Genomic DNA, 24369 nt, shown 5'->3' on the forward strand with positions numbered 1-24369 from the left:
ACAATTGCACTGACTGCATATGCTCTTTGTTGTTTGCTCTATTGGTTCTCCTTTAAAATACTGATCTGGAAAAGAAAAAAAAACATTTATTTCACTTTGCTGTATGTAATAAATTACGCATCCATAATCCATTTATGACCATCTTGTACTTATTGTTTTTCTCTTTATTGACTGTTCTCAGGCTGACTGCTACAAGTAAACATACTCTGCGGATAGAGCTTGGGGCTGGAAGGTGGGCAGGCATGTGATGTCACCTGCACTCTTGATTGTGGAGGGTGTGGTATGACTCAGTATGCAACTATTCTGGTAATTTGACCCTGGTTCAGACTCTGTGGCTAGATTGTGTATCATGTCTGACAGGACTCAGAGCCAAACAGCTAGAATGAGTGAACTAGAGGAAGGCACAATAAAAGAAGTCTGGGATGACATCTATTAAAAAATGAAGGGCTACTACAAAACGGCAGTCACTTGTCCTCACAGCAGTGGAATGCAAGCCTGTGATAAGGTGTCAATAGGTTCTGGATTCAACATATAAAACCACCTACAGACTACTTTGATTTTAAGTCTGTACAGCAATTCTAGGTCTTCGAGATGCTATGTAAAATCAGCATCAAGATAACAGGACTAATGCTGCTGCCTTCTGTTTATAGAGGATTCTTTCATCTTATCACCTACAAATATTTTTGAGTACTGTTTGGGATTTAAAAAATACTTTAAACAATCGTGTCACTGTATAAACTCTTGAGTCTTTTTAAAATAGTCTCTACATCTGCAGATTGCTTATCAACCAGATTTACTAATGGATAACTGGATTACATACTTTCTAGTTGCCTTGGGATGTTTGTCTCAGGCTGCAGGTTGGTAACACAGTAATTATCTTTTACTAATCTTGATATGTTTTTGTATTTACTAAATGGTAGTTAAGCTCTGTACGAAGACATATATAATATTCTGATGTGGATAGAACACAAATTAATACAAGCAAAATAATGGACTGCCTTATTTATAATGTCTAGGAAGTAATAATGAGGCATTCCTGTTCATATTCTTCCATATACAATGCACTGCTGTAGAGAATTATAAGAATAACTGAAATACTGCTTATGATACTGGTATGTGACAAAATGCACATCAGGCTTAGAGATGGGTGAGGGTTAATTAATGCAGTATTACATTTATTGTGCGTTTACAAACATAACAGTAATATAGTAATACAGTAATGGAGAAGTTTCAGAAAATAAAGGTTTCTAGATGCAGTATATTGAATTTCCATGTTTCTTAGTTAAACACACACACACACACACACACACACACATAACTATATTATATTGCATGATATAGCAGATGAGTTCAGATCATGTGTGTTAAGAATAATGGTGTTGTTGATAAAAAGGTGCTCCCTGGATGCTTAAGTAATATGTTTCTAAAAAGAATTCCAGTAAGTAATGCATTTGGTTCCTGTAGTGGCTAGCTTAAGCAGGCTCTGTAACACAAGATCATGATTCGATCCCTAGGGCTACCCGCGAGATCTTGTACAGCATAATCAAATGCAGATTTTTCATCAGTTTTACCAGTTGTGGGGCTTAGAGCTAAGCACTGCTGCCTTAGATTCTGTAGGAAGAAAGTTGAAATAAACATGTCAAGAGTGAGGACTGCAAAGTGCATTTCTGCATGGTATTAAATGGGTGCAGTTACATTATCCTTAGTGGGTAACAATTATGTCATTTACGTCTGTCGCATTAATGCTGTAAATCACTTCATGCTATATTTATGCAAGGTGGAGTTAAAATGTTTCTGGTATAGAGGGCAAAAATGTCAAAATGCGGTAATTTGGAATGCAATACAAAAGGTGCAAAGAATGTGCTTTTTTTAGAAAACAAATTAACCCCTTCTTGTTTGTGTGACTAACTCATATAGTATAGGAAATGTCTTGTGTTTCAAAATAGTTTTAGTTTATTTTAAAATGTGTTAGCTTATTAATTCACTGTTTTCAGGAAAATAATTTACAATTTAGTTGCATTAGTGTAACATTTGAGAATGTTGATTATATTTGCTTATGTATCACTATTTTCTTAAGTCTTTAGTACATGAATTATATTTTTCTAAATGTTTTATGTTTGTATAGCTCTCCAAGGTCTTGAAATTAGCATTATCTACCTGCCTGCTTTTGTGTCTAAGGAGAAGGAAGGATAATGAAGGACAAACTAAATGACCAAAAGTGATTACTCATATAATGTCCCGTGGGAAAAAAGATAAAATGCTAAATTAAATTCAAACACGGCACTGTGCTATCATCAAACATTGCTAGAGATAATGGGGATCACAACAAAAAATTGCAGTGGTAAAGGTCATGTGTGGATCAAGCCAGCATGCTGAATTGTTGCTATATTCCTAAATACTACTGTTCCAGCCAATTTTTAAAGCAACTGCAGCTCAGGAATGAATAGACAGCTGCACATTTATTGTAAGCAGAATGCTATGTAAAATAGGACAAAATTAACATATGCAGTTATTTCTGACTCAATTAAATGATTAATTACAAAAGACTAAACCCTAAATTAAAAAAAAATGTACAAATATATTCAATGTGTGGGTACTTTCATTTATCAGCTCAAGTACTTTAATTCTAAGAATTTTTTTCTGACTGAATTAAAAGACTAAAGCAATCTTAATTGGAAAATAATGACACCACAGAGTTCAAACAAGCCAATCAATAAAAAAATAAAAGGCTATGCCTTAGTGCATGGAAAGCTCAACACAGAATTCCACTAAAACCTTACTAACTGCAAAACATTTCTTGAAGAACTATCAGCAGTCTGAAAACCTTCAGATGTTAACCTGTCTTCCCCAAAGCACAGAGGGATGAAGTCCTGACTGTGGCCCAGATGACCGATGTTTCATTAGTGGCACAGGAATTGAAGAGGGTGGGACAGGGAGAATGAAAATCAGCAACTGCTGATGGCTTGCCCATCTTGGGGGAGGGACATTGGACCATAGGAGGCTACTAGGGTAATGGCCTAGAGGCCCTTACAAGCCTAGCCAAGAGTTTATCCCCCAAAAAAGAAACCTCAGTCAGCACCTGTTGTCCTTGTCAATAAGGGACGCAGGTGGAACCTATAGGACAAGTTTGTGGTTTCCCATACACTCATCAAGGTTGTGCTTGAAGAGGGTCAGCAAGGTACTCTGTCGGACATGTATGGGAAGTCCACTCCAGAGACGGGGCAAGTTCTGGGAGACAAACCTGTCTCTCCAGCAGGTTTTGCTGATGTCACATATTAGATTTAGGCCTTTTGAATAGGTAATGCACAAGGAGTTAGACTTATGGCTATGGAGCATCTCTAATAGGGCAGGGTTCGAAATTGCCTTGTAGGTGAGACACAGATCACCTCTGAGCAATCTATACGATACCTAGTAGAGTGATAGTGATTTGAGCCTGTCCACTTAGGATAGGTGTTGGAGATCATGGAGTCTCTTTGTGAGGTATTTCTGTGGCCTTTGCAGTTGGTGCAGGTGTTTGGAGAGATACATACCAAATGGGGCATTAAACTCAATTATAGGCCTAATAAGGGAGGACTACGGAGAGGTAATAACCTCCTTTTTTCTGATTGCAATCCCTTTACTTGTGAGATGAACCAAGTAAAAGGCTTTTCTGACCACTGCCTACACATGATGATTGAATGTGAGATTGTTGTCAACCTCAGTACCCAGATTTCTCACCATAGGTTGTGTGCTTAGGGGGTTGCCTTTGATGTGGTAATCAGTAGGGGCTATGTTTTTGCCGAATGTCATGATAATACATTTTTCTTGCATTTAACTTAAGGCCATAACTTTGACACCAGTCATTTGTTGCTGTGAGACCCTCTAGCAGTATGCCAACATCATTTGGGGAGTCAAAGACAGCACCCAACTAACATTCATCCACAAACTCGGTTGGCCACAGGCCTTTTGTCTTTGCCTGGACCTCTAAGAAGTAGATACCAAACAGTACGGTTCCCAGGACAGATCCCTAGGGAACACCACTAGTGAAAGGTCTGCTGTCAGAAGTGGAGGCGCCTATGTTGACCTTCTGGGTCCTATCGGTGAGCCAGCTGGCCACCCACCTGATGAGATAGGGATTTATGCCAAGTTGTGTTAGCTTTTCGATGATGCCCAAGTGGGGGATTGTGTCAAAGGCCTTGGCCAAGTCAAGGTAAGCTGCGTGTTTTGACTTTCCCTCATCCAGGGCCTTGGTGACAGTCTCAAAGACGTCAACCAGGTTCAACAGGCAAGATGTGCCCTTGACAAATCCGAACTGGGTGGGGCCAAGTGCTTGGAGATTGCCTATGTCCTTGCTTCTGAGATCCATAATAATACGATCCATGGCTTTACAGATTAGACTTGTCAAGCTAATGGGGTTTCCAGGGTCAGTAGTGATACCACCTTTGTGCAAAGTGATGACAATGGCAGTTCTCCACTCTGCTGGAATGAAGCCTGTACTTAGGCTGTGGTTGAATAGTGTGCTCAATGGAAAAGCTAGTTCTTGCTGGAGATGGTGCAGAATACAGCCTGGAATACTATCTGTTCCCATGGAAGCTATGTTTTTGCCTTGGATAGGGCCTTTAACAGTTGATCTATGAAGATGTGAAGTGCGGGACAAGTATTGGGGATGTTGAATGGGCCTTTGGGGGGACGGGGGGGTGAAATTGTTGCTGAACCTATCTGCTAGCAGGTTGGCTAAGTCAACAGAATCAGTGTAAGTGATATCATTAAGTACTAATTTGGAACAAACCTCGGCCTTGCCATGTAAGTTTCTGACATAACTGAAGAAGGCTTTGTGGTTTCCCTTTGTTTTGGAGGCTAGTTTTGATTCATAATTGACTTTGTAGGTTTTCACTAGTGATCTAATTTGCTTGTTGAGGCTAAGGAGAGAGTTTTTCCAATTTGAAATTTGTTCATTTTTACCATTGGACAACAGTTTATTCTTTTTGTTGTAAAGCCTGTTGATAGAGGATGTCCACCAGACAGGCCTGTGTTTCCTTGAAGAGCAGGTTTTAGTTCTGCTGGGTATGGCTGAATCCATGCAGTTGTACAGATGCGTGTATACTGCATTGGCGTACTGTTCAGCATAGTTGTCTGCATCCTCTGAGGGGGCAGCAGTGTGAAGCTACTGATACCTTCCCTTAGGAGGTTGTAGTCAGCTTTTGAGAAGTTTTTTAGCCTGGTTATGGCGGGGGGTGGGGACATTGGGTGGGATAGAAACTTTGAATGAGACAGCCCGATGATCTGATCTCATCTGAAGAACATACTATGGGAGTGGTGCAGGGGTCACTCATGTTGGTGAGAACCAAGTCCAGAATGTTATCGCCCCTTATGGGGGATGAGACAAGCTGGTCTAGTGCGTTAGAACTGATGAAGTCAAGGAATCGTTGGGTGAGTGCATTAGTGCAGGAATAGTTCACCCAGTCTATGGTGGGGTAATTGAAGTCACCAAGGATCAAGGTGTTAGGGGGTACCATGACAGAGTCATTAGGTCCAGGTAGGAGGAGTGGGTGTCCTGAGTCATGGAGGTGGGTCTATAGCTGGCTATAACTTGGATGGGTGACTTGCCAACTGTCAGTTGCACCTGGAGTAGCTCCAGTGCGTCATGCTGGCAAACCAATCTGGAGGTGTGCCTATCCTTAATGAAGACAGAGACTCCACCTCCCTTAGTTTTCCCGACCTCATTTTTGGGTCAGAATGTGTGGAATGAGGTATAGTCTGGTAAGGCAGGGGTGGTCTCCGCAGCCCTGAACCACGTTTCCATGACTGCACAGATGTATGCATCTTCCAGTGTGAGGAGAGCCTCCAGTGAGTGCATTTACAGGTTAAGGCACCTAGAGTTAAGCAGCATAACCTTCAATTTGCTTTTTGACAGATCTTTTATGCTGGAAGGTTTGTCTTTGGGACATTGCCTAAAAAAGGCACAATGGGGCAGGCAAGAGCCTTGCCCAGGATTCGGAATCCCATGGGTGACAGATGGAGGCCATCTCTGGCAAAGCATCGAGGCCTATCAACCATGTCATCCCAGGCAGATAGATACTGGATCCCCTTGGAATGACACCAGAAACTAAGCCAATTGTTGAAGTCATTTATTTTTTGTTGATATTGTGGCATCATTCTTGGTGAAGATAGGATGCTGCTTAGGGCTAGGGTCATACCTACCTGGGACACATGCTCTGAGAGCTCAACCATGTCTCTCTTCCTATGGTCCAGGGAGGTACATCTCAAGTCATTCACACCAACATGGACAATGACAGAGTCATACTTGTACCTGTTGTGGAGAAACCTAACTGCGTGTGTGATGTGGCAGATTCTGGCACCTGACCGATAACTGACTGTGATCTTCTCTTTGTCAAACCTGGTGAGGGGGACATTGGTGTGTCTCACAAATGAGTCACCAATGACTAGTATGGTTGGTTTATTGTTATGCCTTATGGGCTGTGTTGATTTATTGTTATGCCTTATGGGCTGTGTTTGTGAGACACTGGTGTGTTGTCTGCTGTGTGTGATATTTTTGGTGTTGTGAGTGTGTTTTGGCGGTCTCTGCTGTTTAAGTAAGTTTTTATTGAGGACCTCTACATAGATGTGCGTGTGTGTGTGTGTGTGTGTTGTGCTTGGCTATGTGATGTGAGTGGTGTGGTGTTTGTGCTGGCAATCTCTTCTTTGTCAGGAGTACTAACTGTGGTGCGAGAGAGCATGGATTCCAGGTTACTGATGTAGATGCATTTCTTGCAAGTAGAAGAATTATGTGCTTGGAGAAGAAGGCCCTCAGTAACATGAGGACACTGTGTCAGAATGCCCATGTCGACCAGGCTGGTAGGAGAAACTGATGGGAATTGTCCACACATGGTGTCCTGAATACTTGGGTGGACTTATGGAGAGAGGGTTTTGATAAGGGTTTGTCCACAAGAGTGTAGACCACAAAAACCTTCTTAAATGCAAAGTAACTGGCCTGAAGCCCAAGTGCTAAAACCAAAACTAAGATGCTTAGAATAACAGATAAATTTAATCAGGCTACTAACAAGCAGTAGTAAATGCAGCAGAATAAGAGCACTTCAATACTTAAGAGCTCACAGCAAAGCAAAATAAGGTAATAAAGTAGGAAGAACACAGTTACAGTAAATGCAGCTGAGTAAAGTGTATAGTTTTTTTTAGTGAATAGGGAGGAAACAGAAGATAATTTGAGATTAAGACTAAGGGGGGGGGGGGGTTGACCTTCCCAAATGCTATCTCTGTACACAGTAGACTGAGCTGATGAGATTTGACTAGAAGGAGTGTCCAAAATCAAAGAAGCAAGGGGGTAGTCCTTTCACAAATGATCTCACTGTACTCAGTTGAGTGAGCAGCAAATGAGATGGGCATGTCTCTAGCTTGGGTAACAGTCAGTGGAAGAGCTGGGTAGTTGCCCCCAGAAACAAACTTATTGAGCTCATGTTGTCACTACAATGCAGATACAAGAGCCAGGCAAGTCACGTCTGGAAGTGTGAATGCGTCCCATGGAGGCAGGGTGCCAACGGTTGAACTCAAAGGAGCTGCCATGGAGTTTAGGGCTCTAAAGGAAGACAAATCCACTTGATAAGCTATCTGGCCTGTTCTCTACCACCCCTCTCAAGCCTATCTCAGAGGCATAGCGGTTGAGCCCAACCTGAGGAATGAATGAGCCTCAGGGCTCTTGTCATTGAGGTGGATTCAGGTTTCACACCAAATAAGTGTAGCACAGTGAGCCACAGGCAGGGAAGAAATGGAGCACAGACTCATACCTGTTTGGTAATGGGTCTGAGTACTTTGTGGAAGGTGGGGAGATGATCAGTAACCACCCCAGCCCCCTTGTTGGTTCTGTATCCATCTATCAGAATAAGGAACTAATGGGTCAGTGAGGTACAGAAATAAGTGCTAAAAAGAATAAATAGCCAACACTATCAATAACAACTAAACAAACTCAATAAGTGCTTTCCATTAAAAGTCAAATACTTAAATGGAAGAGAGACTTGTAGACTTGCAGACTCTACAAAGAAGGCATTTAAGCTAGATACAAAGCCACAGAACCACACACTAGGAGACAGTAATGTGAACTACCATATCACAGTGTCACCCGCCCAAGGTTTGAGTATTTACTTAGTTAACTGGGGGTCTTTCTCACAACTGCATGTACTTAGGGTATTTACCATAACTGTGTGCATTAAACAGAAAACAGTATGTGTAAACATATATACACACATGCACGCTCACACACACACACACTCACGTGGTTACAGCCTTAATTATGAAGATTAAACTTGTCAAAAATTCTGTTTCATCAAGTTTACCTCCCTTTCAAAAAATTGCACAACACCAAAGTCTCTGGGTCAGGGGCCTACAAAAACACTGGGAAGCTCCATTACTGGACTGTGCAAATTGGACAAATTAGATTCCAAGAAATTCTGCCTTCAATATATATAACATTTCCTGAGGCCACATAGTTTTAGAGTGAAGAGAATACAAAACCACAGAATTCCTTAGTTTTGTGGACCTTGTATGAAATGTTGTAAAGTAAAACAAGTTTTTGTACAAGTAAAACATATTCCTGTAAGAATTACATTTAGATGCTCCTATGTTCCAGTGTTAGTCTAACAAGCACTATCACTCATCACATGAATTGTTGTTGCTTCTTAAAATATCACATAGTTAAAAAAAAATAACATTTTTATTTTGTCAGTGTCTTAGTATATCAGAACCTGTTTTCTCACTGGATCTGTGCTTTGTTCTAAGGTCATGGACTTGGAGAAGGTGAATTTCATGTTTTTACAAGTTTGTATTTTCTCTGAGTATGTGCACTCTCAGAATCCGTTTATACAGAGACTGAGACTATGTGGGCACTGACCCACACTGGTAGTCCAGGAGAAACAGCCTCCCCACAAAAATATTTGTTTTGTAGTGGTTTGCAGTATTTTATACAACAACATTATGGAACTTAGATTTCACCTTTATGATGTTTTTCTTCTCAAAAGAGATATGATGTTTCATAATAAATGTAAACTGGTATTATTTTTAATAAACCATTGTTCACTTGAGTTGAGTATGACATTGGTCATATTTTCACTAATACAGTTAAGAGAACAGAACTACTTCAATGGTAGAAAAATAACAGTTATTTCCTTTATCTACAAAGAAAGGTGAGTGCACAGCGTAGCTGTTTTATAAGAGAATGCAGACCCATTTACCTTTTCTTGCATCTGAATTTTATTCTTCTATTATCTTCACTTCCCTGTTACAGTGTAATTAATTATAGTCTAACCCAACATTGTCCTGAATTCCTCTTTTTACTTTCTTTCCTCTATTCTTGTTCCCTCTCTCCATTAATTCCTTCTTGTGTTTCTTCATTCCTTCCTTCCTTTGTGTACTATTTCACTCCCCCTTCTCACTTCTGACTGTGACGCTGTGCCACACCCTTTTTCAGTGCATTAAGTGTGTCACCATACTGTATACAATTGATGCGCAAACAATTCACCCATCTGTTCATCCATCCCTCCATCCATAACCCTTTCCCATTTTTTCACATGGTGTTGGAGTGTCAGACAATCAGCGTAATATAGCCCCTCTGGACAATAAACAGTCCATCTTAATTTGCCTTAATATATCAGTATTTCATGGCATCAGCTACTGATCCTTATTTCTGCTGTGGGGGTTGATTGTGTCCTTATTTCTGCTGTGCGGGTTGATTGTGTCCTTATTTCTGCTGTGAGGGGTTGATTGTGTCCTTATTTCTGCTGTGGGGGTTGATTGTGTCCTTATTTCTGCTGTGAGGGGTTGATTGTGTCCTTATTTCTGCTGTGAGGGGTTGATTGTGTCCTTATTTCTGCTGTGAGGGGTTGATTGTGTCCTTATTTCTGCTGTGGGGGTTGATTGTGTCCTTATTTCTGTTGTGCGGGTTGATCGTGTCCTTATTTCTGCTGTGGGAGTTGATTGCGTCCTTATTTCTGCTGTGGGGGTTGACTGTGTCCTTATTTCTGCTGTGCGGGTTGATTGTGTCCTTATTTCTGCTGTGAGGGGTTGATTGTGTCCTTATTTCTGCTGTGAGGGGTTGATTGTGTCCTTATTTCTGCTGTGAGGGGTTGATTGTGTCCTTATTTCTGCTGTGGGGGTTGATTGTGTCCTTATTTCTGCTGTGCGGGTTGATCGTGTCCTTATTTCTGCTGTGGGAGTTGATTGCATCCTTATTTCTGCTGTGGGGGTTGACTGTGTCCTTATTTCTGCTGTGCGGGTTGATTGTGTCCTTATTTCTGCTGTGAGGGGTTGATTGTGTCCTTATTTCTGCTGTGGGGGTTGATTGTGTCCTTATTTCTGCTGTGAGGGGTTGATTGTGTCCTTATTTCTGCTGTGAGGGGTTGATTGTGTCCTTATTTCTGCTGTGAGGGGTTGATTGTGTCCTTATTTCTGCTGTGCGGGTTGATTGTGTCCTTATTTCTGCTGTGGGGGTTGATTGTGTCCTTATTTCTGCTGTGAGGGGTTGATTGTGTCCTTATTTCTGCTGTGGGGGTTGATTGTGTCCTTATTTCTGCTGTGGGGGTTGATTGTGTCCTTATTTCTGCTGTCTTGGGTTGATTGTGTCCTTATTTCTGCTGTGGGGGTTGATTGTGTCCTTATTTCTGCTGTGAGGGGTTGATTGTGTCCTTATTTCTGCTGTGAGGGGTTGATTGTGTCCTTATTTCTGCTGTGAGGGGTTGATTGTGTCCTTATTTCTGCTCTGAGGGGTTGATTGTGTCCTTATTTCTGCTGTGGGGGTTGATTGTGTCCTTATTTCTGCTGTGAGGGGTTGATTGTGTCCTTATTTCTGCTGTGGGGGTTGATTGTGTCCTTATTTCTGCTCTGAGGGGTTGATTGTGTCCTTATTTCTGCTGTGGGGGTTGATTGTGTCCTTATTTCTGCTGTGAGGGGTTGATTGTGTCCTTATTTCTGCTGTGGGAGTTGACTGCATCCTTATTTCTGCTGTGGGGGTTGATTGTGTCCTTATTTCCGCTGTGAGGGGTTGATTGTGTCCTTATTTCTGCTGTGAGGGGTTGATTGTGTCCTTATTTCTGCTGTGAGGGGTTGATTGCATCCTTATTTCTGCTGTGCGGGTTTACTGCATCCTTATTTCTGCTGTGGGGGTTGATTGTGTCCTTATTTCTGCTGTGGGGGTTGATTGTGTCCTTATTTCTGCTGTGAGGGGTTGATTGTGTCCTTATTTCTGCTGTGAGGGGTTGATTGTGTCCTTATTTCTGCTGTGGGGGTTGATTGTGTCCTTATTTCTGCTGTGGGGGTTGATTGTGTCCTTATTTCTGTTGTGGGGGTTGATTGTGTCCTTATTTCTGCTGTGGGAGTTGACTGCATCCTTATTTCTGCTGTGGGGGTTGATTGTGTCCTTATTTCCGCTGTGAGGGGTTGATTGTGTCCTTATTTCTGCTGTGAGGGGTTGATTGTGTCCTTATTTCTGCTGTGAGGGGTTGATTGTGTCCTTATTTCTGCTGTGGGAGTTGACTGCATCCTTATTTCTGCTGTGGGGGTTGATTGTGTCCTTATTTCCGCTGTGAGGGGTTGATTGTGTCCTTATTTCTGCTGTGGGGGTTGATTGTGTCCTTATTTCTGCTGTGAGGGGTTGATTGTGTCCTTATTTCTGCTGTGCGGGTTGATTGTGTCCTTATTTCTGCTGTGGGGGTTGATTGTGTCCTTATTTCTGCTGTGAGGGGTTGATTGTGTCCTTATTTCTGCTGTGGGGGTTGATTGTGTCCTTATTTCTGCTGTGGGGGTTGACTGTGTACTTATTTCTGCTGTGCGGGTTGACTGTGTCCTTATTTCTGCTGTGGGGGTTGATTGTGTCCTTATTTCTGCTGTGCGGGTTGATTGTGTCCTTATTTCTGCTGTGAGGGGTTGATTGTGTCCTTATTTCTGCTGTGGGGGTTGTGTCCTTATTTCTGCTGTGGGGGTTGTGTCCTTATTTCTGCTGTGGGGGTTGTGTCCTTATTTCTGCTGTGGGGGTTGACTGTGTACTTATTTCTGCTGTGGGGGTTGACTGTGTTCTTATTTCTGCTGTGGGAGTTGACTGCATCCTTATTTCTGCTGTGTGGGTTTACTACGTCGTTATTTCTGATGTGGGGGTTGACTGTGTCCTTATTTCTGCTGTGCGGGTTTACTACATCCTTATTTCTGCTGTGGGAGTTGATTGCATCCTTATTTCTGCTGTGCGGGTTTACTACATCCTTATTTCTGCTGTGGGGGTTGATTGTGTCCTTATTTCTGCTGTGGGGGTTTACTACGTCGTTATTTCTGCTGTGGGGGTTGATTGTGTCCTTATTTCTGCTGTGGGGGTTGATTGTGTCCTTATTTCTGCTGTGGGGGTTGATTGTGTCCTTATTTCTGCTGTGGGGGTTTACTACGTCGTTATTTCTGCTGTGGGGGTTGATTGTGTCCTTATTTCTGCTGTGGGGGTTGATTGTGTCCTTATTTCTGCTGTGGGGGTTGACTGTGTCCTTATTTCTGCTGTGGGGGTTTACAACGTCGTTATTTCTGATGTGGGGGTTGACTGTGTCCTTATTTCTGCTGTGCGGGTTTACTACATCCTTATTTCTGCTGTGGGGGTTGATTGTGTCCTTATTTCTGCTGTGGGGGTTGATTGTGTCCTTATTTCTGCTGTGGGGGTTGATTGTGTCCTTATTTCTGCTGTGGGGGTTGACTGTGTCCTTATTTCTGCTGTGGGGGTTGATCGTGTCCTTATTTCTACTGTGGGGGTTGATCGTGTCCTTATTTCTGCTGTGGGGGTTGATTGTGTCCTTATTTCTGCTGTGGGGGTTGATTGTGTCCTTATTTCTGTTGTGGGAGTTGAATGTGTAGAATTTGGTTTCACTTGATGTCCTAATCACACCTCTCAACTGTACAGATTTTCACAGAATGCCCAGATTATGGCCTCATATTTTTGGTCCAATTTTTCATAAAATGTTAGTTTTCTGGCAAATTAGTGGCAAATCATTAAAGACCAAAGTTAGAAAATAATGAGAGACATTTGGGTTTCAGACTTCATATCCTTCAGAAAATTCATGCTAATGCAAAACCTGTTATTCCATCAACTTTCTAAGATTGTAAGACCAATAATTAAAAACATTGTCTCTATTTTTGGGCCATTGTCCCACTTTTATTTATGGCTTTGTCCAGATTTCTTACTCTAAGAGGTTGAGAGGTATGGTCCTTCTAAAGCCTTACAAAAATGAATGAAATGTGTAATACCTAATACTGGTGAAAGAGTTTTGTATTCTTGGAGGATTTCAGTAAGCAATAGTCAAGTCTGTTTCAAAACAATCAACTCCCAAGTAAAGGGAATAAAATCAGTAGCTTTAGCTTAACTAGCTTCAACTGGTTGCTAATTATGATACTGTATTTATAATTTCAGTTTCATAGGATTACCTACCAGTTTTACACCCCATATGAGAATACTTCTGCTTTCCCTCTTAGTTTAACTACTAGAGTGTGTTTTGTCTTCTGTGTGTGTGTGTGTGTGTGTGTGTGTGTGTGTGTGTGTGTGTGTGTGTGTGTGTTTCTCTGTGATATTCTTAAAGAAGCATTATAGGAGATTGAATTGGAAAATCCCAACTGACAAAATCCTACAATTAAAGAACTGAATATGTATTTTCCTGAAATAGTAAAACACACCAAAAAATTATTGTTGGAGGGCATCTCCTCAACATCCTGCTTAAGTATACATTTATGAAGATGCACTTTCAGTATTTTGATTTTAGTCTTTTGTGATTCAGCCTTATTTATATTGGAACTCACCCATTTTAGTTCACTTGTGTATGCCCTGCAGCCTACCTACCCACTATCAGCCCTCCTGCAACCAGTTAGACCCATCTATTTATTCTCTTTCCCATGAAACTATTATCAAGGCAGCTATTGGGGTTTTACTTATGATGTCCTAACTCTCCTCCCCTGATAGCTGACATGTACGGTGGCTAACATGAAGGCTTGAACTGCCTCCATTCTTTGCACAAATGTGCATACTGCTGCAAGTACTCCTCCAAACGCTCTGCTTCTTGGAAGACTACTGCTTTTGCACAAATATATGCTGTATGACCTACTCCCGTTTCCCACAGAAAAGTCAACAGTGCATCAAATTGTGCTACCTCTCTCCTCTAGAGGTGGGCAGTTCAGCATCAACCACTTACTCCCAGCCCCCACAGGTGACTCCACTTGGAGCAGAGCAAGTAATCAAACTCGGATCATCTTGGTCATAGTCAGTGCTCTGTCCATCTGTGCCACAGAGCCAGCTGAAGCTCTTCAAATGTTAATGGTATACAAATGTTATTTAGGACCTTTTCTCCTCAAGTGTCCTCTGAAAATGGCCACTGCCAAAAGCCTTTCCTGAATAGATAAGATAGATAGATAGATAGATAGATAGATAGATAGATAGATAGATAGATAGATAGATAGATAGAAGCATAATGATATGTCAATGTGCAGAAATTTCAATATGAATATCTACCCCAAACTATCAAAGAACATACACATCAATCCACAAAAGATATAAAATCAGAAATCCACCATCTTTTCATGGGTGCAAGCCCTTCCCTGCACTCCCCATGTGGGGGCCGCACCATCCACACCCATTGCTAGTTATATATATATATATATATATATATATATATATATATATATATATATATATATATATACCAACTCCGTGATCGCTCTATAGTGTGGAAAGGGCAAATTCCCTGATCCCAACTATACCGCAGTCTCAGTGCGAGAAAGATACTATGGTGTGACAAATTGATTTTCAGTCAGCTGTATTAGCTTTCTCACTGTTGATAAAAAGAAACATTCAACTGATAGCTAAATCTACATATACAGATAGCTACATAGATAGGTAGAGATACACACACACACACATATATATATATATATATATATATATATATATATATATATATATATATGGGCACAAATACACACATCTACCTCCTACATACAGTCATTATTTTCTTCTATTTAATAACTAAAATGTTGCCTCTGGTTTGATCCTCGGCTGGGGTGCCTTCTGTGCAGAGTCTGCATGTCCCCCCTGTGGTCACATGGGTTTCCTCCGAGTTTTCCAGTTTCCTCCCACATCCCAAAGACATGCTGTAGGTGGATTGGGCACTCTAAATTGGCCCTAGGTGTGTGTGAGTGCATGTGTGTGCCTTCCGTGGAAGTTCGGGCGTCGGGCTGGCAACTCAACACTGTAAAATTCTACTGCCAATCATGAGCAGACAGGTGATCCACTGTGGTGACCCCTAACCAGGAAAAGCAGAAAGAAGAAGAAGAAGAAGTAACTAAAATGTTGCCCCACTGTCCTGTTTGTAAGATACTGAAGGTATCAAAGCCTTAATTCCAGTTTTCTCTGGGAACCTGGACAGCCTTGCCTGCATTACTGTGTCAGTGAGTCTGTAACAATATGTAATGTTTGGAACTGTCAGTGTAGCCACAGACAGGAAACAATTAAGTCATGGTAGGGACTGTATGTAGGGATACAGGAGATTTTATCCCACATAGCTATTTCTTTCATTTGCATAATGAACTTGGGCATTCAGGTGTCTGATTTTCAACCAAGTTCTTTTGACGAGTTTTATGATGAGCTCACTTTTTCAAAGGTAAGTCATTAACCACTCAGAATTAACATTCAAAATTACATTTGACATACAATTTAAAATTTACTTTGGAGTTGTTAGTCATTTATTCAAGGTTTGCATGGATGTAGCAGTGGTATTTGTCACATTTTGGCAAAATATTTTTTATATTCTAAGAGGTGACTTCCCTCAATCCCATGCATAACGTAAGTAACAATTGAGCATTGACAAGATATTCATCCAGCCTGGACAGATTATTAAACAGTAACATTTCATATTGATTACATTAAGCAGAACAGAAGCATTGATGGAACGTTAGTGTAATTAGAGTTCTGTCTTGCCGTCATGCTGATGTCATCTATTATTTAGGAATGCCTGAATTACTTTCCTTAGATTGCAGCACACATCATGTGAACACTGTGCTGTTTTACTCACTACACTGTTTGTGATTACCCATAGTAGCTCTTTTTTTTCTTTATTTCATTCTTAGGGCTAAGTAGCCTTGTTGGCATCCGTAACACTTGTGAAGGCAAAGCTTGTAACCCTCAAATGGGGAATCTGGCCATAGGCCGAAGAATAGTGACGAATACAATATGTGGACAAAATGCAACTGAACTTTATTGCACCTATACTGAAAACCCTGACTTGACCTGCAGAAAGCCAAAATGTGATAAATGTAATTCTGCACACCGTCACCATGCCCATTTACCCACATCTATGTCTGACTGGTCCTTTCATTTTCCAAACACATGGTGGCAGTCTGCTGAGGGTGTACAGTGGGAAACCATTCAAATGGATTTGGAAACTGAGTTTTATTTCACACACACAATCATGATCTTTAAGTCTCCCAGGCCAGCAGCTATGGTTCTGGAAAGATCACAGGATTATGGGAAAACATGGAAGACTTACAAATACTTTTCTACTAACTGCAGCCAAATGTTTGGATTAGCAGATGATGTCAATGAGAAAGGAGCAATCTGCACATCTAGATATTCACAAGCTTTTCCTTGCACACGTGGAGAGGTAAGATTATTGAAAAATTAGTTAATGTATTATAATTACATCTTTCAAAATGAAAATAATTTACTGTTTCTCAGTCTTCTGTCAAGAGGCAATTAAAGTTGCTGAGCAATAATAATGCCCATATAGGAATGTCAATTAACTACATAAATACACTGAACATAATATTCAGAAAGGAGCATAAGGTCTTTGTCCAGTTTTTAACAAGTTTTCAAGTCCTACTTGCCATGTGCTAGACATATTTATTGCAGTTGCACCCAGTGTTCAAACCTAGAGTAGTTTTGCCAAAAGATTTATTTTTTGCAATACCAGCTTGGACTGAATGTCTGATGCAAGCCCTTTAGCTGTGTTCCTTGGCTTGCTGGCATGAACTAAATCATATTGTACACCTAGCTGGACCACCCCAGTTAGCAAATGTAAATAAATAAAGAAAAAAGACAGAAATATACTGCTATATAAATGTACATAGAAAACCAAATTCAGGGGACTTCTTCCGGAAGATATGATTTTATGAAATCAAAATGATTATGAAGTATTGTTGGGCTACTTGGATTTGAAAATTGTTTTCTTATCTCAGAAGGTAAAAGCTGGCTTTGGAGATGCACAAGTGTAGAAGTGCATCTTGTTTATATATCTTTTAGACTAAACTATGATTTGGATGTTGCCCTTAAGAGTTACTGTTAAATTACTAGGAGGACTAAAAAGATGTGCTTATTTAAAAAGTAATTATGTTTATTTTCCAAGTGATACAGTTGCATTCCTGTACGAATCTAAGCTTTCACTTTGCAGGACATTATAAAGGGAGCAAAACAAGGTAAAGAGTTTTCTGGAATACTTCAAGTATTCAGATAGTTACATGCAACACATTATATAACAAGAAGCACAGAAATATTTCCTTCTAATATTGTATAAGACATGTCAACATGCAAAGCAGCAGGTGTACATGAGGAAACCATAACCTTCCTGACATTTTGGACTTACATGAATACCCTGCTTATTGTTTAAAAGCAACCAGTATGTGGACGCCTTCGGACATACAAAGAAGAAGAGAAATTTAAAGGGGCATGGTCTGGAAGGTGACATGCAATAACAAGGGGTACAAGTTTGAGAAAAAGTAGATAGAGAATGCTAAGAGAGAAAATATGCTGAAATAAAAAAATAAAAAAGTAATACCAAATATGTTTGTTTCTTTGTTAGAATACTATTTTCAAGTGGCATTTTTAACACTGAATTTCCAGGTTGGGATTAGTCTTTCAAAACTAAATTTGTACCTTAAGGAACAAATATCACTTAATAATGACTGCAACAAATTCTAAAGCTAAAGTGTGGTCTAATACATACATAACCATTTTGTGTTGGTTGGTACCATTGTATAAAGAATTAAGGCTATAAGCTACTAATCTTGTAGTCATGTGTTGTATCCATTGTGTATGCAAGTGTGTGTGTGTGTGTGTGTGCTTGCGCGTACACATACATGCATGCCTCTAGGCACGTTACTTGGCCAGACAATGCCTAGTGCATCTGACCTGCTTTGTTGTCGCTGCTGGCCCTAAATATCCTGTGTTATAGAAATTATCAATTTGCCCTTTTTAAAGCTAGAGGAATTTTTTACATGAAAATATTTTGCAGTGGAATTTCAAGGCAACAGGTAAAATATGAAGATGCTTAGAGGGATGAAGCTCTGATTACAACCCACTTGACAAGAGTTTAACAGCTCCATCACTGGAGAGGAAGCAGATGGATGAGAGAGAAATGAAAGTGTGGAGCCTGATCAATTATCTGTCTCTCAGAGAGGAAGGTGAGGATGTGTACCCTTGGGGGAACAAGGCCCAGTTTGCCTAATAGACACTTTACAGACTGCTTGTGGTACCTTCCTGAAGGTGGGTAGGGCTTGTCCTGCTGGATTACACCCTTTGTAGAAATGAGGTGGTAGCCTACCACTGACGTGACGCCCACTGCATGCTCTCTAATGTGAACTGCTAACTGAGCATGATAGGAGAGGCTGTAACATAAAGCAAAGACCACTTTAAATGCACAAATGACATCTTCCCACCTGATCTGCTTAACTCTCACCTCAAAGGAATGAATGCCAAGGAGAATATAATGGGTTTCTGTCTTTTTAATTTTCCCAAGTGTTTTGGGTTTCTGATTCCATAACAGGAATGAACCCAATTCCTAAGTCAGGGTACGATTAGAGGTCATGTAGTTAGCAGGATTTAGTCTTTGAGGTTAGGCAGGAGTGTTTTGGTTTCCCCTTTGTTTATTCTCCACGTCTTTTAGGGTTCTAATACCATGACAGGAATAGACCCCATTCCTAAGTCAAAGTATGATTAAATTCATGAAATTAAATTCATGAAATTAGTATCATTTTAATCTTTTATGTTAGCCAGAAGTGTTCATCGTAGCATCCGCAATGTGTCCGGAATTGACTCCTTCTGTACTTCATAAGGCGTTACATGTATCTGTAACATATTTAAATAAGACTGTAAATTCTTTTTATGAGTCCCATTGCTCCTACTACTACTGGAACTGTCTGGGTTTCCTTCTTCTACATTGACCTAATTTCTGCCTGTAAATCCTGGTATTTTATGACTTTGTGTCCCTCTGTACATAAGAACACTATGATCAATGCTACTTTTGTCTTCTTTTCATGGACCACTATATCTGGTTTTCTAGCATCTAATTTTTGAACTATTGGTAATGGGTGAGCCCATGTCAGTAGGGTGACCGAGATGTAGTCCTAAATGGGCAGTGCAGAAGTGGAGCAAATAAAAGTGCTGCAAGAGTATTGTCCATTTTATATGAATCAGAATTTTGGATTTGCTTTAATTTAATGCCTCTTTCCAGAGCAGAGATATTTTATTTATAGGATACTTACTTATTTGTTAAAGGTAAATAGCCTATGTGTTTGCAAAAATAGAAAGAGAGATCTAGACAGATGTCAGACTACATAAACACAACATTATCCACATTTTATCTGTACTTTATGAGCCTAGTAAGCATATCAAGTGAAAGAAGACGTCAGACATTTTCTTGCCTGATTCAATGACAAAACGGTTATTAGCCATTTAGGCACCAGTCTTGTGAAGATAAAGTGAAATGATGATACTGTACATGAATTTGTCTACAGAGACAGTTAGTAAACCACAGGCTTAAGAGATAATTTAATATTGATAGTTTTGGGTGCCTAAAATAACATTTGTTATTTCAGGCCTTTGACAATATGTCATAATTCAGTGGGGAAAGGAGTTGTGTCTGCACAACCTGCTTTTGCAGAAGATGGAATGTGGCAGTGAAATGTGCAGATATTCATCAGTACGCACTGGATAAACACTAGCATTGTACCGTTTAAAGAACAGAAGAGGTTCATCCTTTGCAAATATAATTTTGGTCATACTACATTTTTTTTTTGAAAGGCATATACTCTCCACCATTCCATGACTTGGAACTTCATCATATAGATGGGTAACACAAATGAAAACACAGTACTAAAGAATGCAAAAAATGAAACCAAAAGTATTTTTAGCAAAATTTCATAACTGTAAGTTAAATGTATGACAAAAGAGAGTAAGTAAGCACCTTACAGTTAAGTGCTCCTGGCTTAAAACAGTCTTTCTTTGCTGGTGTATTAAATGATGCAAGTCTAAACATACAAACAGACAGATAATATCATTACTGCTCTAAGCTGGATAACAAGCAATTAAAGGCAGAAAAAAAGCACACCCTGTTTTTAAGATAGTCATGTTGATTGTCTGCAGGCACAATGAGTATTTATCTAAGTATGTTTTGCAAATGCTTGTTAAAAGACCATAATAAGGTGCTTAGCAGGATTCCTTGATCTGTAAACAACTTCAGTAGACCTGGAATGCCACCCTTCCACAGACAGACAAGATGATGTTTTCACATAGTCACCATGGAATTGTGCACAATACTCAAAATTAGTCAGACAGCTTCTTGAATAGTTATGTAATTGTTAATCACATTTGCTTAGTAGCATTGAATAACAATTGTAAGCAACATAGCATTTTTATTTTAAGCAAGCAAGCATTTATTATAGCAGTTTTATGCACATGGCAGGCTTCCTAGAGTGACAACCAGGCTTGGGTGGGCAGGTTTGCTGCTTAGTTTATTATAGTGCAGTATCCAACTAAATTTAATCCAAAAGGAAATTCACAGTTATCGGTTTCATCCAAACTGACTTTGTCAGACCGTAAATAAAATTACAATCAACCACACTTTTATACCAGTTACAATCATGTGATGAAATCAAGTGACTATTTCAAAAAAGCATCATATAACTTACTTAAAAAACATCATATGACTTAAAAAGTATCCCATGACTTACTTAAAAAATCACAGCTCTTACATAAAAGATCACATGGCTTTAAAAACATACATTTAGTGTTTCAGGGCTCTCCTTCACAAAAATACTTTGAAATTTTCCACCCCATTCAACCCAGCTTCAACACATGCATTTAGAATGACCCACAAATATCCTCCTTCCAATCTAGCAAGGCTTTGACTACATTTTTTTTCCATAAACTGGTTCAGCTTTCACCAAAACTGCAAACTTAAAATATGCATCCAAACATGTCTGTATGTGTTTATATAATGTTAGTTGAATCTTCAGATTTAATACCATAAATACGCTTGTATATCTTCTGTAAATTTCTGGAGGTCCTTCCTATACAAAACACTTCACATTTTGAATAGATTGATACATAAATCACATTTTTAACTGCACAGGTAAATTTACTTGGAATATAAAAACACCCATTTCTCAAACAAACCACAGGTATCCAGGTTAAATGCTTGCACTGATTATAGTTTTCACACTCAGTTATCCTCTCATCTACTACTTTCTTTTAATTCTTACAATTCAAAAGATCTTTCGTTGTATGCTCCCTTTTATAAACAAAATGAGGGCCCCCTCCAACCATCTATGAGATTAAGGGAAAAACACGTAAAATCTTCTAGTTTTCTTGAATAATATTCTTTATAGCAAACATATCTATCGAATGATCTAATTTCATTGTCATAAATCCACTACCACCCACATTAACACTTCCTAATCCACCTTCATAACTATTCAGTAGCATACAAGGCATGTATCTTTCTTCTCTTTTATACATAACTTCTGTCATTTGCTTATTTATTAATAACAAATGATATCCTCTATTAATAAACTTATGTTTTAACTATACTAACTTACTTGATGACCCTAAAGTTATATTTATTATACTAATATGCATCCTAATTTGACAAAGAGAAATATTATTAAGAGATAATTGGTTACAGTTAATAGATTGACAGATGATACAGACGTTTTAAGAGAGGAAGCTTTCAAGTCAAAACATAAGCCTGGGATTATCCACTAAAGGAAGTGGAGTTGTTCAATACCCAGAAGGCACAGCAAGTGGAGCTGTTCAATACCCAGAAGGCACAGCACATAAGAGCAGTAATAATATACAGAACTGCTGTCACTTTATACTCACAGGAAAAGTGTGAAATGTCTATACTAAGTTAATAATAAACAAGCAGTGACTGGGTTATGGGACAAGTAAATAGCATATAAACAGCAATAATATCCCTTTGGCTGCACTAGATAGAGGTCAAGTATGAGTGCAGTTGTGTTGCCCATCATGTAAACTTTAAGTTGAAATCTTTTTTAGTATGTACATAGTATGGATTTAGAAATACCAATTTAAATATAACAGGCAATATTTCATACTTAGATGCGTTGGTAGGATGTAACTACAGAAATGCCTGAAGGCATCACTAGGCTCGCATCTAAGTTGTACTATATTATAAAAACACAAAATGCATTGTATGTAGAAGGCAAATGATACACTGACAACCGAAATTATGTCAGAATGTCATTTCCCATCATCCTGCTTTTGGCATACAACAAATTACAGAGCACAAAACAGAGTTGCATCGAGGCCCTAGCACAATATATATGGTCAGGTATAAGGAGGTCATTCTTTCCAATTTCTTTAAATTTAGCACCTTAGAATATCTTGTTGGCTTCTTCAGATAGTATCTCTATGGCTTTGATAGACTCAAAAACTGTGCGGTATGCCCTTTGGAGTATTTTCTCTCAGAAACACTGAGGCACGGACATCCTGGTCACTTAGTAGGGTGGAACAGCTTTAGTTATTATCCAGCCTTTGTCATCTACGATCAACAGAAAATGCAAAAGAAAAATTATTTTCAAGTGGGTGTGAGTTAAAAAGTGTTTCCATAATGATACTTTTAATCAGTTACTAAAACAATGCAAATGACACCCTCTAAAATTTCTACCCCTAGATGAGGCTGTCAACTACTTTAACCAAACCTTTCTAGCAATCTTCAACTCTGTAACATCCATACATTAAGAAAAAGATTAAATCCATTACTGCCCCCTTTGATATCAGAAGAAATTAAGGAACTAATGTCACTTGGGGACAAAGCTTGCAGACACTGGAAAAGCTCACCAACAACCCAATCTAGACAAAATTATAGCACACTTAGAATTCAAATTACATATGTCACTGGAAAAAGTAAGCAAATTTTCTTTAACCAGCAACTCCTCCAGCATCAAACTAATCCCAAATAATACTGAGCAAACATTAACAAACTTCTTAAGACCAGACAAAAAATGCACACACAGTCTTTTCCCCGGTGAAACCAATTTCAACAAGCATTTCATAGACATAACTAACTCCTTTAGGCAGTAACTTTATACTAAGCGGCTCTCAGGATTTGTGTGGTACACTGAACCTTCGGCAAGTAAGTGCCACTCAAGTAAAAAGGCTTCTACAAAAGCTAATTCCTACCTCACTCATTCCTAACCTTCTACAAAAGGTAATTCCTACCTCACTCATTCCTAACTTTCTACAAAAGGTAATTCCTACCTCACTCATTCCTAACCTTCTACAAAAGGTAATTCCTACCTCACTCATTCCTAACCTTCTATAAAAGGTAATTCCTACCTCACTCATTCCTAACCTTCTACAAAAGCTAATTCCTACCTCACTCATTCCTAAACTTCTTCAAAAGGTAATTCCTATCTCACTCATTCCTAACCTTCTATAAATGCTAATTCCTACATCACTCATTCCTAACCTTCTTCCATCTGAATATATTCAAACTGCAGTCAATACAACAGCCTCCTCTACTGCAATACTTAAAAATAGATCCACAAGTGAATCTTATGCTCCATTCCTATAGAAGAAATGTTATGTAATACATTTTAATAAAGGAGGAACAAACAATTCCCACAGTAATTTTTAGATCTGTTGCTATACTATCCCAATCTTTAAAATACTTGAAAAATGTGTACAAAATCAGCCAATACATCAGTTTATAAATAAGAATTTATCACCTACCAGGATTTAGCACTGAAACTGCTCTTGCATCTTTCCATCCAAAAGGAAGTTAAAGCAGCTCCATGGCAACTGCTTGTCTCAAATCCAAATTTTTATTAAATGTAAACATTAAAAAATCATCATATAAGCACTTTTGTCTACCTCTGCAGACTTCATCAGATTAACCATTATATTATTATTCCTTCCACTGGGTTTATGTTTACTTTTTGTAACTTTAACAGTTAAATATATATATTGATTGTGAACACTCATTTACATTTTATATTTTTATATTTTGATTCTTATAAAATATTAACTTAAGTAGTAATGTTTTATTGAACTAATTATGTTAAAAAAGGTGTCTTTAATAC

The 24369-nt window shown here is 39.2% G+C and overlaps 1 protein-coding gene across 1 annotated transcript in view; it reads left to right on the top strand.

Moving 5' to 3' along the window:
* The first annotated feature begins 312 nt into the window (after positions 1–312).
* NTN4 (netrin 4) overlaps positions 313–24369 on the top strand; it is a 299848-nt gene continuing 275791 nt past the window's right edge. The window contains exons 1-2 of the mRNA XM_044087633.1: positions 313–857; positions 16120–16652. Of these exons, the coding sequence (XP_043943568.1) occupies positions 800–857; positions 16120–16652 (591 nt within the window). The 5' untranslated portion in view covers positions 313–799. The remainder of the gene's footprint in view (positions 858–16119; positions 16653–24369) is intronic.

The sequence above is a fragment of the Protopterus annectens genome, chromosome 11.part0 (genome assembly GCF_019279795.1).
Source record: "Protopterus annectens isolate FY-2018-M chromosome 11.part0, PAN1.0, whole genome shotgun sequence".
In the NCBI taxonomy this organism is placed as follows: Eukaryota; Metazoa; Chordata; order Ceratodontiformes; family Protopteridae; genus Protopterus; species Protopterus annectens.